Source organism: Macrosteles quadrilineatus, unplaced genomic scaffold (assembly GCF_028750875.1).
Source record: "Macrosteles quadrilineatus isolate MER2022 unplaced genomic scaffold, UCM_ALF_1.0 Scaffold_6__1_contigs__length_79288215, whole genome shotgun sequence".
NCBI lineage: Eukaryota > Metazoa > Arthropoda > Insecta > Hemiptera > Cicadellidae > Macrosteles > Macrosteles quadrilineatus.
The window spans coordinates 47,058,744-47,077,493 of NW_026542599.1; the positions used below are offsets into that span (position 1 = coordinate 47,058,744).

The 18,750-nt window shown below is 34.3% G+C and overlaps 1 protein-coding gene across 1 annotated transcript in view; it reads right to left on the reverse strand.

The window, feature by feature from the left end:
• Nucleotides 1-18,750, reverse strand: part of LOC128997506 (sodium/potassium/calcium exchanger Nckx30C-like) — a 201,173-nt gene extending 182,423 nt beyond the window's left edge. The window contains exon 1 of the mRNA XM_054423145.1: nt 18,055-18,750. Within this exon, the coding sequence (XP_054279120.1) occupies nt 18,055-18,750 (696 nt within the window). The remainder of the gene's footprint in view (nt 1-18,054) is intronic.

Consider the following 18,750-nt stretch of genomic DNA (forward strand, 5'->3'; position numbering starts at 1 on the left):
CACAAGCTGATCAATGTATAATAAACCTTGCCTTAAAACATTTCTTTCAAAAATAAAACCGATTTTCTAATATATTGTGTTCGTGGTGAAACAGATATTAAGAAATCGTTGTTTTACCCACAACTTTGAAACTTGCTCTGATTGAAGTTTGGCTATCAAAGGCAGGTCCGCGGAAGTTAGGCAGCTTTGTGAACAACGGGGTTGAGCTGAGTTAGGAAAGTTCACCCCCCCCCCTTGTAAAAAGCTATTGTTCCCTTCAACTGTATGAACATCTGATCAGTGACCATACCTAGCTGACCTATGATGTCTTGCTATGAATAAATCTTCGTATCTTTTGCGTTGGTTTTAGATAGGATGATTTGTTTTAAAAACTACTTTTTTGGGGAAAATAAAATATTTTCTCACTCAGGTGGGAGCAGCGTCGCGGACTTCGGGCCCAAGGCAGCGATGTCGTGGGTTCGGGTCCTGGTCACTGGCCCTAAAATTTATCAGTAAAGTTCACCTTTGTACTGTACCGGCTCACCCCTTGCTTTGCTGTAAACGATCCACGCACGGGCGCTTAATCTATGTGGACGGGCAAATAAAAAAAAAAAAGCGTGTTGGCCTTAAGACTACAATATCGCGCCCCACACTCATCTCCATTCATTCTTGGCTTACCTACATTTGTAAGGTCGCCATTTCAGTTTAAAGTATTTAAGTATCCTTTAAATTAAGGATAATAATCCATTTTCAAACCCTTTACTTTTTCAGTTTAAATTGCACATGCGCCCACGTGGTTGTGACCCTTAACTGTAAAGGATCTCTATGCAGTGCGTAAAATAATCAGCAGTTGCTAACAATGTTTAAAGTAACGTTTTTTTTTTGTCAGTCGCATTGCAAAGATTAGAATAAGGTAGATTCAAGCTGCGATATGTCTACATTGTTTACTATTAATTTAACGTTGTCAGGGTTACACGAACACAAAAATGTCACATATAACACACGGAAAATTCACAGCATGAAACACACGAGGTCTAGAAGTGAGCCAATAGTCACAAGACACAATCGCGGCAGCATAGACCCCAACAAGACAGTAGAAGAGGTAGTGTTTGGTCGGCTAGATCCTGCAGCAAACCAACAAGCAAGTATGAATCAATCATTCCGTCCTTTGGCTGCTTCGAGTTTTACAGAACCGGGTGTATCCACTCCAGTTCCACTAAACTTGTCGTCCCCTTTGAATATGAGTAGCATAAACTACCCCCCGAGTCCCCAACAGATTGGGATGCAGAATAGCAATTACGTTCCATCTCACAAAGTTTCGCAATCCATGACCAACCCGTGTTTAAGAGTTCCATCTCAAATGGCTTCTAGGAGTCTGCCTATTGGGCAGCAAACTCAACCTAGAGGCATGATCTGTCCACCTCCTCATATTTCTACAGCCCCATCAAGATCTCCAAATACATCGTTGGAGGAGCAATTGCAACAAAGGCTTCAGCAAGTGGAAAATCAAATATCTCAGATAAATGCAGTTCTACAGAGTCAAAGCGGAGGAAATGGTATGTCTGAAGAATCCCAACTAAAGCTAATCAATTTCTTGGCCAAAAGATTGGAGGAACTGGAAGCAAAAGTTGCTGGAATGAATAATTCAAGGACACCTCCCTCGGCTTGCTCGACTGGGTACGCATTTGAACCAAGCAGTTTTGGAAGTAGTCGCAGTTATGCGCGGGAAGAAGATGATGATTTGCAGATAAGAAGAACCCTCTCTACGACGAGTGTTGGAAGGGATGAAACCACTTACAACAGTATTTTAGACTTGCAAGACCTCATCAATTCTAGAGGTGACAATGGTGTTTAAAAACTTTTACCTACTACACAAACAAAGAGTAAACAAAAGTCTAAACCACGAATAAAATCGCACTTGAAAGATCAGGGGAGAGATAGAACTCTTTAACATGATTGTGTGTAATTAACTGAAATACTTAGATTTTAGTGAAGATTGATCTTTTTACGCAAGTACAATCACCTAATGACAAGTTTCATTGTTTTATGTTGCTTAAAGACACTATTTTTTTCCTAGAAAGTGAATTTGAGGGTTGAAAATCCTCTAAATTTTGGTTCTTGTGAAGAAGTATATTTTTCGTTTACTGTATAAGTGATATATGGTTGCCTAAAGACAAATAAACACTTAAAGTAAGTAACACTAATTACTAAAGGTAATTCGCCCACTAGACTCTTCACTAACTAGTGTACATTTTGCTTAAAGTTGAGCAATTGTCAAGCACCGGTATTATGCAGGAGTTATTTTACAACTAATATTAATAACAGTCTTTATTTTCTATGAGTTCTCTAAATCGAGCAATTGTCAAGTATCTGTATTGTGCAGAGGTCCCACTTCTCTTCTCATAAAAAATATGGTTATAAAATTGAAAATTGTGAAAATGGCACTATGTTAAATGAGGTATGGTTCATGGTCTATTTAAATCCACCCTATTATATCTTGATATTAAAAACTATTGACATGCACTGTTATCTTTGTACTTGTATTAGAATCTTATAAGTTTGAAAGTTTGTGTGTTTGTTTAAAGTTCAATCTATGTAACTACTTATCTTTAACTACTGGTCAAATTGGGCTGAAATTTGGTATGATTATAGCTCACATTCCTAATTAACATAGACATATTCTTATCTCAAAAATCCTTTCGGTCATGCCCCAGTGGCTCTGGAGTTTCCCATGTTAACCTAATAAGTATTCATTGAAATTGGTTAATACTTTAAGCCTCAATTCTTCACTGATTTTACTAGTTTCTATTAAGTTTTCAAAAGTGTGAAACCAGTGTTTCCAATCTTGACTTGCATTGACTTCATTAGGATTGGCATTAAATCTTTCAGGTCTAAGTATTCGTTCCATGAAAAAAGATTGATGTATATTTTAATAAAATCTTCTATGTTCAATAAATTGTTGTAGGAATGAAATTGGTTAATACTTTAAGCCTCAATTCTTCACTGATTTTACTAGTTTCAATAAAGTTTTATTAAAGAATTTTGTCAGCCGTTTCAATGACACAAGTTGTTCTATGACATTCAATATTTATTAAAAGTTATAAGGTTCACCAAAAGGGTGCCAGCACTATTATTTTTTTCATTTCTGACGACATAGCTAATTTGAACCAAGCCGCAACAAAATTCTGTGATGCACAATGAGAAATGTTAAAGTAGGATTTGTATATGGTTAAGTTTATGTTTATAATTTATAAATACTGTTTTGATATTGTGCGACTATTCGAGAATTTACTTTTTTATTGTTTAGGTTCAGTGTTAGAACATTAGGTATGGCTACGGTAGATATGTCATACTATAGAATATTGTAAATTAAAAAAAAGTTTTCTCAAACCGGTCCTCTCCCATTGCAAACGCAAAGCACGAGTATAACTGCAATAAGCATTTTATACTTATACGCGAACCCCGTACGAAGGGCGGCTTTACTGCTAGTCTAGTAATAAGAATGTCGCCGCATCAATCCTGAGCAAGGTTAGCTTTTTGATGGTTCAAAACTGAACCCAGTTGTCCTTGATCATTGGGTTTTTGATATATTAATAAGTAAAATTTTAGTTTATTTGTGTTATTAAAGTAAAGTATCACTTTCAACACCTGTATATTTAGCTATTATTACTAAAAAGTTATTAATGTAAAAACCTCTGTAAGATACTTATAATAGCGTAATATATTATACTTAACGTTGATGATAGTGTATTGAAAACTGTGCTATGTATTGTTCTAACTGTAATTTTTCAGAAATAAAAAACATTCATTCATTCATTCATATTGACTGGTCCTTGCTAATGAAACAGTTGGTATTATTCAGTACGAAAACAAGACATTGTTCACTTAATTCTATACTCATCTTCACTCATATTTGGGTTCAAGTACGCTCCTAGGTGGCGTACCCATCTCAACCGGTAATATAATAATAATAATAATAATAATGTCAGCGTTACCATCAGAGTTTATGGTTTCGTCCACAAAAAAATCCAGAAACACCGTATGAGTTGGGACAGTTTTCCCTCTGAAAGTTTGAGCTTCTTTTAAAAACATCCTATTACATGAATAAAAAAACTAATTGCCTCATATATTTGGTAAACTAGGAATTGAAGATTTAACAAAAACCAACAATTATCTTTTACGCAATTAAAAAATTTAAACTACACAAAACCACAAACTTTTGACTAGACAATTATTTATCTTAAAATTTAGCTATTGTTATTAAATTTGATTGAAAATCTCTTAAACATGAAAACCTCTTCATTAACTTTGAGTTCACACAAAGTTTTCTACCGGCGTTATTTCAGGGAGGTCGCGGTCGACAAAAAGTGGCCCTTAGCTTCAGTCGATATTACGCTTTTGTTTAGAATTACCCTTCCAAGGGTCGGACTTGCGTGGTAAAAACTGACACCCTTACATACCTTGCTGTCTTTGTGGTCCCTCTCTTCCCTAAAAACCACTACCGTACATTCGAGGTAAATATGGCAAATGTGAAATGTGTATGGACATTGAAATTTTCAGTGAAATTTCGTTTTGACATTGAATAGTTTGGAATTATGTTCCTATGAGGAGATGTTTCTATTGCGTTGGTGATTTGTTACCTAATCGACTGCCTTACATTAAAATTCGTATATGTAAGATATTAATTGTATGTTCATTATTTATTAAGTTGATAAAAGTATTTATGTATATATTGCTTGTACTATAAATGTATTAGGTAGATATTGATAATGTATTGATTACGTCTTACGAATGCCGAATGTCCTTTTCTTTACGTTTGATAAAAATTTGTTTGGATTAGGATGTTTAATCTATGGTTTAGGTAAAAGTTGAATTTTGTTTGGCAAATGCTAAAAGCTTTACTAAGATAATTTTGTCCTGTGGTAAAAGATTAAGGTTAAGTAATTTTTTTTATGTTTATACTTTATTCTTACATTCAATAATATAAAATTATCGTAAATTTTATATTAGCCTATTAAACTTTTTTCTACATATTATACAATTATTAATTTTACATTATTTAGTTAAAACGTTTTATCCTAAGTACTAAGATGACTTTTTTCATAAAACTATTAAATAGTTAAGCTCTTGTCCAAAAATATGCTTTTAAAATCTCGTGGATTTATAAAAGTGTTCTTTATTTGCTATGCAGAAAGTTTAAAGTACATCAGAATATTTTAACAATACCCCCGCCGCAGCAAACCTGCAGACTTAGCGAATTTCCATCTGCCTGATTGGATTTAAACTAAAATGTCTCCTTAAAAATATCACATTTATTCCCTATTTAAACAGAATTTGTTTAATGAGTACTTAGGTTTGCTGCAACAGGGAGGGTAAAAAAGTTTTTTTAATGTAAAATATTAAAAGGTAGCCTACTGTGGTTTAGTTAGAAATTAATGTATTTTCCAAATTTGATCAAAATATGTTCATAAACAAGCAAACTACAACAGTTGACTTATTCTCCATAAGAATAACATGGGAATTTTAAAATTACAATTTTTTTGAATTTTCTCCGTAACAATTAGGCGCATTATAACGCTTCAATATACTAAATTATTTGTTTTTTTTAAGCTCTACAAAATGGTTTAAAAAGAAATTGTGAAATTTTGTGTTTTTAGGGTCAAAAATTAGAAAAACCTATTTTTACCCCATAAAACCCCCCATAAACCCCCGTTCCCATAGTCCGATCATGCTGGTTCGCGAACTCATTCAAGTTTATCCCGCCTTACACCTTAAAACCAAATTTTATCACAATCGGACAAAAATTACTCAAGTTATCGTGCGGATGGACACACACACATATATCTATCTATATCTATATATATAGATATATAAAAATTTGAACGAATGGTGTTTTTGGCCTCTGGGGACATCAAAATGAAAAAGTAAATCGGTCCTGGGCTTAGGTCTTACCATGAGACCTACGGTAATAGCTACTTCCCTATAGGGAAATTCGCTAAAAGTGGAGGACACTTTTAAAAATTTCAGTTTATTTGTATGTATAGAACTATTTTATTTTGTCGATATATTTAAAAGTGGCCTATTTAAAAATTCGTGTTGTTAAGCAGCACTTTTTGTGGTTTTAGCGAATTTCCCTATAGGGAAGTAGCTATTACCGTAGGTGGCACGGTAAGACCTAGACCCTGGACCGATTTACTTTTTCATTTTGATGTCCCCAGAGGCCAAAAACACCATTCGTTCAAATTTTTATATATGTATATATATAGACTTATATATATATATATATATATATATATATATATACGTCCGTGAACGCGATAACTTGAGTAATTTTTGTCTGATTTTGATGAAATTTGGTTTAAAGGTGTAAAGCAGGATAAACTTGAATGAGTTCGCGAACCAGCACGATCGGACCATGGGAACGGGGCTTTACGGGGGGTTTTATGGGGTAAAAATTGGTTTTTTCACTTTTTACCCTCAAAACACAAAATTTCCCGATTTCTCTTTAGACCTTTTTAAAGAGCTTAAAAAAACAAATAATTTAGTATATAAAAGTATTTTTGTTCGATTATTATTAACGAAGAAAATTAAAAAAAATTGTAAATTTAAAATTCCCATGTTATTCTTATGGAGAATATTGTCAAATGTTGTAGTTTGCTTGTTTATGGATATATTTTGATCAAACTTGGCAAATTTATTTGTTTTGTACTAAGCTATCAATATTTTACTCAAAAACACACTTTATTAGTTTCCTTGTAGCAGCAAACCTAGGTACTCGTTAAACCTAATGTTATTAAAATATATTTAACTGAAAATCAATTCAGACAAATGGAAATTCGCTTAGTCGGCAGGTTTGCTGCGGCGGGGGTATTTGATCTAGCACTGTTTGATTTGTCGGCCGGCTCACTTTTGGTAAAGTTACACATGAAAGTTCATATTACTTGTGTGACAAATATTTCAGTAACAGTCACTGATTACGTAAGAATTTTCGATTCTTAAAAAGCATTATTGTTTACTTTTTCGGGAGCTGGACAAAGAGCGAGGCAAAGAATTAGTTTTATAACAAAAGTGGCGAAGATAAACCAAGACTCTTAAGAGTACTTGGCCTCCTACCAAGACCGGTGGTTCGGCAAAGTTTTCTTTATCGATATTAGATACAGCAAATTTTTAAATCGACCAATATATATACAGAATATCTCATGTACTAGTCCTGCTATAGCAAATGCATGACAACGATAACCTTTTTTTTGAAGTCAATGTATGATGTATTCTATTGATTGTATGTTATTGCTGATTTCTCAACATTTTAACTACTTTGCACACTCTGAATAGAAACTTAAATAAATTAAATGTTGGATATATATATATATTTACATTTGTGTTACAATCTACAGAAGATACACGTAAAGTATTTTAAATCTTACAAAATCTATATTAACAAAATTGTTAAAAGATCAATCTGTTTGGCTGTCTATTTAAACACCATTGTATTAAGTTTTATATTTTACTACTGAAGTAGGACTTTTAGTTGAAAAGTAATAAAAACTGTATAGAATATACAATGTGTAATTGGTGTAAAAAGTGTATTTTTGTTTCTCTCGTTAAAAAAATCAAATACATAGTTTTAATCAATTTTTTTTTTTACCGGCCAGCCAACTTGAAACCTATCTAGGAAACTGACAAAGTAAACACATGCGCATAGCCTACTTTCAGTACAAATAAAAAACAAATAATCTTAAACCAATCAAAACATCCAGAGTATTATAAAGTTATTGTAAAACGGATTTGCAGCATTTCCCACAATCCCATTCGCCACCACAACGAGGATCACCAGAGTACGTTTGACAAAGGAAGTAGTCAATGATCAGCCCGTGTCAAGCACCCAGACGCGGTTCAATTGTCATTGTTTAATGAATGACGTAATTGTCCTGTCTGCATAGTCTCCAGTAGCAAATCAGCTGACAGTAACATGTCGCATACCTTATGTTTATTGTTAGGGACGAATGTTTTTAAATATTGGTAGCCTCTTTCATGCTATCAGTTTTGCATTTCATGTTCACATGGCACTCAAAGGTATGAAAGTGGATAGAATAAACCAAAACAAGGGGTATGATAATATATTACAAGAACTAAGTGTAGAAGTACATTTTAAAGGGCATCCGTATGTGTACTCTCGAGATGGTTTCCTTGGCTTCATGGAAAAACATCTGAGAAAGCTCCATAAAATATAAAATTACACAAAGTTGGGGTTTTGAGACTGTGGTACTTTATTTTCACAATAGTTAGGTCATGTTTTAAAAAGCCATTCTCACCAATCCAGTGTATACAGCAAAACGGTTTGAATCTTGATTGGTACCGTTTTCTATTTTCTTCGCAATAGGTCACGTAAACTGGAATTTTGAGGTCACATGCACAATGGCAGACATACAGACAGACAGGCAGAAATTGGGATGAGACTCGTTTCGGCATCCTTAGGCTATGGAACGTAAAATAACCAAAAACTTTACGATTATATGCAATGTACAGACTGTAGTTATATTCATATACATGTTAGATCACAACTTATTGAAACATTAACGCTAAAAAAACAGTGTTCCCAAAACACTTCCCTGAGGTACTCCATGTGTAATATAAAGGGTTACACCTCAAATCCTCACTTTTAAAACGTTCCTATCTATTTTTAACGACGATTTGAAACTAATTCGTAATTATTAGAGCCATTAACTAGCACTGCTTTAATTAGCACTTGCTTTAACGATGTCACAGCGACGTCTTCCCAGCTAATCTTTGAGCAGGTTGATCCGAAAGGTCAATGAGCCGTCTAAGCCAAGGACCACCAAATGTTCCGGCCCACGTGCAATACTGATTACATGTTAGTAGATCGTAATTATTATATCAAAGACGTACGTTTGTGATCTGGTAATCTGGGAGAGCAAAGTCTTCAGGTTAACTCGAAACTCCATGATGATGTAAAATCAATGTTACCTCATTTAAACTTGTGTTTTTTGATCCATTCAAGACTAAAGAAGGCCTGTTTTTTTTTCTTTTTCTTTTTCAATTTGTAAACCAGTTATAACAGGATTAAGGACTGTTTCATGTAGTTATACTTAAACGTATTTGTATACGTTTAAGTATAACTACATGAAACAGTCCTATGGTTAAAAACCATAATTTAAACCATGGTTTTTAATCTGGTTAAGTTATAAACCAGATTAAGTTTGCACTCGTTGGGTGCAACCTTATTGGTGGTGTTATTTGTTTGTTCTATAAACCAGCGAAAAGGTATAAGGGAGTATCAGATCCTAAGTCACTTCTAATATTGTTAGAGCAGTGAGTGTTTGTGATCGGTTCTATGTTCTTGCTTGAGTTTACGTAATTTTAAACAAATTCATTTGTAGTTTTAAGGAACAAAACAATTAAATAAGAATTAAAGAATAAAGTTTGGCATGTCTTAGCCTAAAAAATAAATATTTATTAATCCCAATAAAGAAATAAATTGGATTTAAAATCCAACTCCTTTTTGTTGAAGTAAAAAAAATAAAATAACTACCCAGTACAGAAACTAAGAATAAAATTTATAAATTAAGTTTTTATTTAAAATCTAGATAAAGTGCATTAATGTTATTTTAGCCCAGTTAAATTAGACTAATCGGGTGAAATAATTCCTAGAGAGTTGGAATTTTTTAAAACGTTCCTTTTGTTTATTGGATTGGAAAAAATAAAAAGTCCTGATGGGTGGGGGTCGAGCTTGACTAAGGGAAGGGCTCTGAATGTAACTTTTTTAGTGTTTCACTTATATATCGGAATCTGTAAGTCATATTGAAAAGTGTTAAATACAAAAGTTGTAGCTGACAAAATTCCCTACAAAAATGACTATGTGCATTTTTTTGTAGGACTGAACCATTTAAAGCTAAAGGTAAAAGAAAATAACAGTAAATTAAAATGGTGCTTTATTTGCATGGAAGATGAAACAGGCTCGAAAAGACAAAGTCTTATTATTGGCCTCAATGAGCAGCACTAGCAAAATTAATAACGTAGTGCAATTTCAACGAGTTGCAATTTGAAAGAAAAACGACGAGGATCTAGAGGACCTTCTGTGCTACGAGCTGCGCCTTTCCCCTTATAGCTTTGTTTGATGAATTGACAATTGATAATTAATTGATAAAATTGATGAAAGATGTATGAGAAAGACATAAGTCTTCTTTATATGATTTTGCCATGTTCATTAGTTAACTCCAGACCTTAAGCTCTAAATTTATGTTATTGATGGTGGCTTTTTGTTGCATCGTGTTAAGTGGATCTTAGTCCTAACTTTTTCAGTTGTAATCAACCAATATATGACGTACATAAAGAAACACTATGGTGAATTCTGCACTGTTGTGTTTGATGGTTCCTGAGATACTGTCAAAAGAACAAAACAGGCCAAACAGGAGCCACCACCAAGACCGTATCAGTCGACATTGATTTCACTGAAGAAATTACAGTGACAGTACAGCAAGAAAACGTTCTTTGTAATAACAAAAAATAAACCAGGTTCATCAATATGCTTTCTCAGAAAATGATCTCTGAGGGTATAGAAGTCAGACGTTCTGAGGATGATGCTGATACTACAATTAATTGTGCGTGGTGCAGTGAAAAAAGCAGCATTCAGTGGTCATGTTGCTATCGTTTTTACTTACTTACTCTTACTCTTACACCTTTAGAGGATATAAATTTGCTGGTCTTGCTGATTGCATTAGCTTCACTTGGGTAAGAAATTATCTTCTTCGAACCAGAAAAAATGTAGCCTAAATTTAAAGTTATTCCTACGTTGGATTACAGAAATGTGACGATGAATTGAATGAAACTTTGCATTTGCCAGAAGCATATTCTTCATTCACGGGTTTAGTGGGTGTGATACCTTCTCGTCCTTTTACAGAAAAGGCAAGTCTTTAATTTTGAAAATAGTCTCGATACCATCACCAACGTATTTTACCAACTTCGGCCCAAAAGGAAGTCTCGATAGCCGGCGAGTGGATGATCCTAGTGATGTTCAAATCCCGAGCAAAATATGTGGGCAGACACCGATACATCGCATTCATCAAATCCACCACTAGGCTGAAGGCAGACCTCCCGTCTCTGCCACCAACGGAAGGCATTCCAGCAGCATTCGTATAGAATATATTTTCAAGTGCAAGAATGGCTGGGAGATAAACTACCACTAACTGATTGGGGTTGGAGAACGGGCACCGAAGGACAACTACAACCCCTTACTGCCCTAGATCCTTATACTCCAGCCGCTATCCTCACAATAATCTTTTGCAGATGTACAAAAGGTTGTGGAACACGTTGTGGGTGCCGTAAAGCGAGGATCCACTGCTCAACAATGTGTGGGATCACTTTTTAATCTGTGAGGGAGTGTGCACCAAAGGCCCTCTGGTAGACGACGATTCCTTGAATTTGGATGATACTGAAGAAACCCTGGATCTCAGAGTTTAAACGATATGACATATGTTTGTAATCATTAAAATTATGTTTAGTAATATTAACTTTAAGAACAGAAATGCAGATAAAACACGATTTTATTATACTGTTATTTTCTTTAACCTTTAGCTTTAAACGGTTAAGTCCTACGAAAGAATGCATACAGTCATTTTTGAAGAGAATTTTATCAGCTACAACTTTTATATTTAACACTTTTCAATATGACTTACAGATTCCGATATGTAAGCGAAAAACTAAAAAAAGACACATTCAGAGCCCTTCCCTTAGTCAAGCTCGACCCCCACCCATCAGGACTTTTTATTTTATTCAATCCAATGAAAAAAAGGAACGTTTAATCAAACTTCCAACTTTCCTGGATTTTTTCCACCCTAATGGCAATTTTTTGTTTTATTTGACTGGGCTATTTAAGTAATACCAAAAGTCACAATGGTGATCAATTTTGAGTAGGCCCTAGTCATGCCAGTTATCACATAAACAAACTATTGGTTCTCCGATTGTGAAATCTTTTATAATATTTACCGTCTTTTAAACCTGATCAATGGAAGTGTAGATATATCGAAAAGGTGTTAAACACGTTTAATTATATCCGTGTGAACAGTCATTTGGAAATACCCAAAATTAACATTTGTATCAGAATGTAGCATATTCCTAATCAATACATTGGTGGTTCCTATCGTTACAATGAAAGTTTGCCCAACACTCCGACGTTTTGTTGGATCGATGGCAGTATAGTTCAAGCTAGTTCTACCGAAGCCTTCAAACATAACGTTTACACCACGACGTCACCTACGACCATAACGGATATTCTATGGTTGGGTTTTATCATTTGGATTAGCAAAATGAAAGATAAACTAACCTCACAGATAAACTTTGCGGATCGAACAAACAAATTTATTTTTAAGAGAAGACGATTCTTTAATTACAGAAATTATTCCAGACAATTTCCGTCGTGATTATGAAAAAAACTGTTTTATGGTCTTGAATCCCATATCGTCCTTGGCCGTAACCTGGTAACCTAGTACGGTACGTTAACATTCACACAGATACTTGCTCAAAATGGAAATAAAAAAGCAACTCTACAGCTGGATTGTTTTTGGAGTATTTGAATGCACTAAAGATACTCAATTTTTTTAATATTTTTTACTTAACAAATTAACCGATGAAAGTTTATAGTACCTATTAATTGTATTAAACCAGCATAATAACTACCCATCTACCTAACTATAACGTAAAAAAACTTCATCTACCCTTAAAAACTTAAAATTAACAACACCAACAAAGAACTTTCATCAAACTTTATAGAGACTACAATACAGTATAACATCAGAAAATAGTTTTGAAACTGTGTAGAATGAGTGTGATCATAAAGTCCCGCTAAGTGCTGCAATGGTATCCATATGTTAGTTGGTGGACAGTCTCGCCGTTACTATTCCCACCCTGCATGTATCATCTGTTTGCATTTCTATTATAATCTGTCAACTATGAACAAACTACCCCAATCCGACCTACTATGGCGTTGTTTCTAAAACCTGATCCATGTTCATATATTTTTTCAACTTTAGTCAGTTCCATTGTGTAAAAGTGTATTGCTGATGTCTTACTGTATTTTTTTACCGATAGCAATATAATTTTAATTTTAATAATACTAATAGTGATTAGTAGTTGCTTTATATTTGCTTCGCAACGGGGTGTGAGCTCGGGTCAGATTGGAATACAAAGCTTCTGTAAAAATAGGTATACCAATCATTGATTGTAAAACTCATCATCACCTTATTTCTCTGAGACACAACTCAGAGAATGCGATAACTTGAGTAATTTTTGTATGATTTTGATATTTAGCTTAAAAGTTTAGGGCGGGATAAACTTGAAGGAGTTCGCAAATCAGAATGATCGGACTATGGGAATTTTATGGAGTAACAAATTTTTTTCTCATTTCTGACCCTCAAAACATAAAATTCCCCAATTTCTCTTTACAACAATAAAAGAGCTTAAAAAACAAATAATTTAGTATATTGGAGTGTTTAGTGCGGTATTTGGTTACGGGGAAAATTGAATACATTTTAAATTTAAAATTCTCATATTATTCTTATGGATAATAACTAAACCGTTGTATTTGCTTGTGTATGGATATATTTTTATCAATCTTAGTAAGTTTATTTATTTTATACTGAAATATTCATAATTTACTAAAAACACATTTTGTTACCCTCCCAGTAGCAGCAAACATAGGTAACCTAACCTATAACCTAATGTACAACCTAATGTAATTTAATGTTATTTAAATAGATTTTATTCTAAATCCAATACTGGTAAATGGAAATTCACTTAATCTGCAGGTTTGCTGCGGCAGGGGTATAGGATAGGGTTTCTGTCAATTACAGTCATATTCAAGTTAATAATATTGTAATCTTTCAATAGTTTTAAATAGGGGGCCATGTAAGTGAGCTTACTTAATTGAAATAGAGTAATTTTCTTAGAAGGAATCTCGTTTGTTTAAAGTTTAATAGAATTTGAATGTTTTTGACTGGTAATAATTTATTAAAATGAATTCATACAACATGATATTCATACAACGTCATATTCATACAATGGAAATGATCTATTGTAAGTCATAATTTAGTGACTACATATTTCGCTCTGACAAAAAATATATTCAGAAATAGCAAGTATCCTTACGCAGAAAAACTATTTGCCTGTTGATAAATACTTCTCTAGATTAAGCTTGGTCACCAGATTCATTTACTAATCAGGTAATAGTGACGTACAAGTTAAGCTAGTCACGTGACTGGCTTGAGACGGACGACCGAGAAGCTAAACGGGGTGTAATCTATTAGAGACACTCACCCATTTGCTGAAGATTGATTGACTAGCCTTGGAAAACATCTGGTGCTACGTTCAGTAAAATACCAAGACTGTGATGCGTACAACCATTGACAGAGATATACAACCATACACAGAGACATTCCATGTAATGTAAAAATATTAAGCCAATAAAATAGAAGTCCAGGACCATCTCACCAGAGGGTACTAGTATTGGGTTAATTCTTTGACAAAATCGTTGTAGTTAAGCCACCGACAGATTGCACTGATCTAAATTATTAAATTCTGTCGAATACACGAACTTATTTACGGAGCCGAACTAAGTGAGTGACTTATGGTGAGTTATAGCAACCATTATGACCCATTAACCTAGTCAGCAACCAAATATGTATAAAGATAAGGTATAAAATTGAATTTTAGACACTAGCGCCTCTGGAGGTTGTTTGAAGCAGAAAAGGAAAAGCTTGTAGAAGAAAATATTTCTTGACGACAAATAATTTTAGAAAACATTATCATCTTCGTGATTTTAATGGTAATTGGAATCCTAGGTGCCTATTGGAAAATACTAAATACAATTGTTGATTTTTAATCCCATGAAACCTTAGTTTTTGATGAAGTGTAATAAAGTAATCTATTTAAACAATATAGATTTCAGAAGGGGCTCTACGAATTGAAAACTCCTAGTTACATTTATACAACCATTCATAAATTTGTGTTTCTGTGTTTTTCTCCGGATATAACTTATCAGTTAAACTGGCCTTGGTGATATGCCTTATCATCACTCCTACAAGTCAATGTTTTCAAAAATCTGTATTTTTTATGTTATTATTTTGTTTACTTGTAACTCCGATAAACCTGAGTTGGGGTGGCATTAAAATCTAAGAAGTGATGTCTCTAAAATTCATTCTCAATTTTTATTACCACACAATGGGTCGTACCCTATGTATGCAGGTGATGGTTATTGAATTCCTAAAAAAATTCAAATGTCACCATAAAACACATTACTAGTTGTATATTCTATTTGCAAACGGTTAAAAAGGAAATATATTTTCTAAGGCAACTAAACAAAATGTAAATCTGTGTGCATCTTACTTTTGTGTTAAACCCCTAAGGACATGCAGTGGTTTACATCCATCGTTTTATTTGGTTGAAATTGTTTTTAAATTAATACAACCACGGAACATTTAACAGTAAAAATCGCATATACACACATGTATACCTAGCAGACCTTAAAATCATTCTCAATTAAGGATGATAAACCTGTAATGGGATACAGCTAGTCTATGGTTATAATGTATGCCGAGATACATAGGTATATCGGTATATCATGTGACAGTATAATTAACGTATTTTATGTATAATGTATACTCGGCAAACATACAGTGGCTAGTTTGTAATGAAAGAGAAGTTAAGTGATGAAGGATGAAGGCATTTTCATTTCATAGGCCTAAGTAGTTTTTCCGATCAATTGAACAGTGTATTGCATAGAATAAGTAAATTGTATTTTTTTTTACTTACTAATTTAACCAAGAACATGACCCGACGTTTAGTTGTCTCCATTCTTTTTAAATTGGTGATTTAATTTAGCGAAGCTCTTATAGTGTACTACACTCCTGCTTTTGTTTTACAAATACTCCTCTTGAACGGCTGAAGCGATCTGCACGCAATTTAGAACATTCATAGCAACTAACCATGGGAAGGTATATATCTGAATTGGTACAAATTGGACGTCAGGGCATTTCCCTACGTGAATTTAGACTTTTATAAATTTAACATGGGTCTTATGGGTTGATTGGTCACCATGACATTATCTGCGAGATAACAATAAAAATTTAAACAAGAGTCGCAACATATGTTAGTCAACGAATCATCTAAAATAGCACATTAAAAAATACCGTACAGAGAAAAGGGGAAGAACGATCGGGTTAATATCATCGAGCATAATTTACTACAAAATTAATAACTAATAATTAGGGTCGTCGGAATGAGGCTGATGCACAATTGCCTTTAAATACTTTAAATAGCCATTCCATTTATGTGAACCAAATATAGGCCTACCATTGGAGTCTGGACACTGCAACTCTATTTAAGTGAACTAGACGTTACATCAATGCAGACTTTGAATAGGTACTGCAAATAGGCACTCCATTATTTATGTGAATCAAATGAACCATTGACCTAGGATACTGCAAGTAAACAATTCATTTACATGAACCAAATGTACAATTGCGTTTGGATACTAAAAGTAAATAATTCACCAAATATATCATTGGATACTGCAAGTAGACATTTAATTCATGAGAACCAGATGAAACATGGACTTTGGTTCGTGCAAGTAGACAATTCATTTATGTGAACCAGAATTATAATTGACTTTGGATACTGCAAATAGACATTCCATTTATGTGAACCAAATATACCATTGACATCGGATTCTGTAAGTATGTATCTCATTTACTAGAAACAGATGTAGCATTGACTTTAGAAAAGTATTGGATTAATATGCTAGCTCAGCTCAATATTGCAAGAAGACAAACTAACTGCATTGTACACTTAGTTATATTATAAAAAAGTCACGTGACACAATTATTTGGGTAGAATAAGGGAAGTGAGAGATTGTTGTGTGTTAAGATTTGTATCTAATACAACCTAAAATCTAACTGAGTAGACAATTTTGATTTGTAATTAAATTAATTAAATATTATTATTGTGGGTAATTAGGGGGTAAAGCTACGATTCACTTTTTAGGAAAATTGATTCATTCATATAAACACAAACACATACACACATTAAACCTAAAAGTAATGTGTGTCCTATAACAATTAAAAATGAAGTAGGAAACTAAGCTACTGACTTGATGGATTCTGTAAAAAGTCTATCAGTTTATCTCATTGTAAATAGTATTATATGAATATGGAAAGCAATATTGTGGGTTAAAAGACGCGTAAAACAGTAGGGATTTCACATACGAGAGATTTCACCCATTTGACCTTGAACATGTTTCCTAACGTGCGTTTTCAACGTGAGCGAGTTTAATTTACTGTTAATTAATACTGTTTAGTAATAATAACGTTAACTAATTATGTATAGCTGTATTGTACTGCCGGATATAACATAAAACCCGTTTACTATGTATTCCCTTAACAGAGGCAAAACTATGGATTATGTATCCGTATCGTTTATTAAGGTTAGACTATTTTTTAATTTAAAAATTTAATGTATGTGCTCACAATCAAATGTGAAGGTCACTGGATCGATTCCAAGTGAGGACGTTTCTGGAGATCACCATTTATTAATATTTCCTAACAAAACCCCGACATCCTATAGTTTGAACCGTTCTCTTACAAAATCCTTGACGAATTCCAATGGCATAAAATCACAAATAAAATGTATAAACATATAACATTAACCAGCTTAAAGTGTTGATCTTCCTAGACAGTACTCTATTCAACTTTGTGGAAACTTAGTTCTAAGGAATTCTAAGGAACCTATCAATAAATTCTCGAAAAGTTAGGGCACTGCGTTGGGGGCTTTACTTGGCGAGAATTTCCTTAGAGGTTGGGAGGAAAGGGTACTCTTATTTTGGACATTGAGCTACCTGAATGCCTAAAATCAGTAATATCCATTTAATATGAATAAATTGTAAAAGAAAATTATAATACTGTTTAGGTATAGTATTAGGTTAGTTCAAAATAGCTAAAGGTCTAGAGAAAATCTTGAAAGTAAAAGTATTTTTAATTTGATGCTGTTTATTTAATACCCCAAACTCACCGATGGCATAAGTTGGTCCGTGCTGCGTACTCTGGTCACCCTGTTCTTATACAGGTGTTTCTTCACGAACCGCTCCACCTGCTGGTTCCACTTCATGAAGCTGACGTACATCAGATAAATGGAGAACAACACCGCAGCCTCGTACCAATAGATGTTGTTGTCACGGAAGAAAATGATCAGGATGATAAGCGAGGCCGAGTAGAAGGTGCAATCACGGAAAAGCGGCCACCACGTGAGTGTGAGAACCGTACGAGAAAACAGAGCGCACATGCCGATCACAAAGAGGATGTTGAAAACCGCGGATCCGACGATAGTACCGATACCGACGTCGTCGAAACTGACGAATACACCGATCACCGAAGTGAACAGTTCCGGGGCGGAGCCTCCCGCAGCCATGAACGTGGCTCCGGCGACATCCTCGGCGATGTCGAGCTTCTCGATGACTACATCCAAGGAAGGGACGAAGAACTCGTCACAAACCACGGCTAGTGCGACGAACATGTAGATCACCCCGATAATATGGAACACGACGGCTCCGTTCCGTCGTTGCTCCATAGTGAACAGATCCTCCGGGAACAACGGATCTTTTTCTGGTTTGTGGTGGTCAGAGGAGTTGGTGTAGAGCTCGGTGGTGTTGTCATGTTGCTGCGAAGGTCTGCAGAGGGCCAGCAAGACGAGCACCACGAGTCTTCTCAT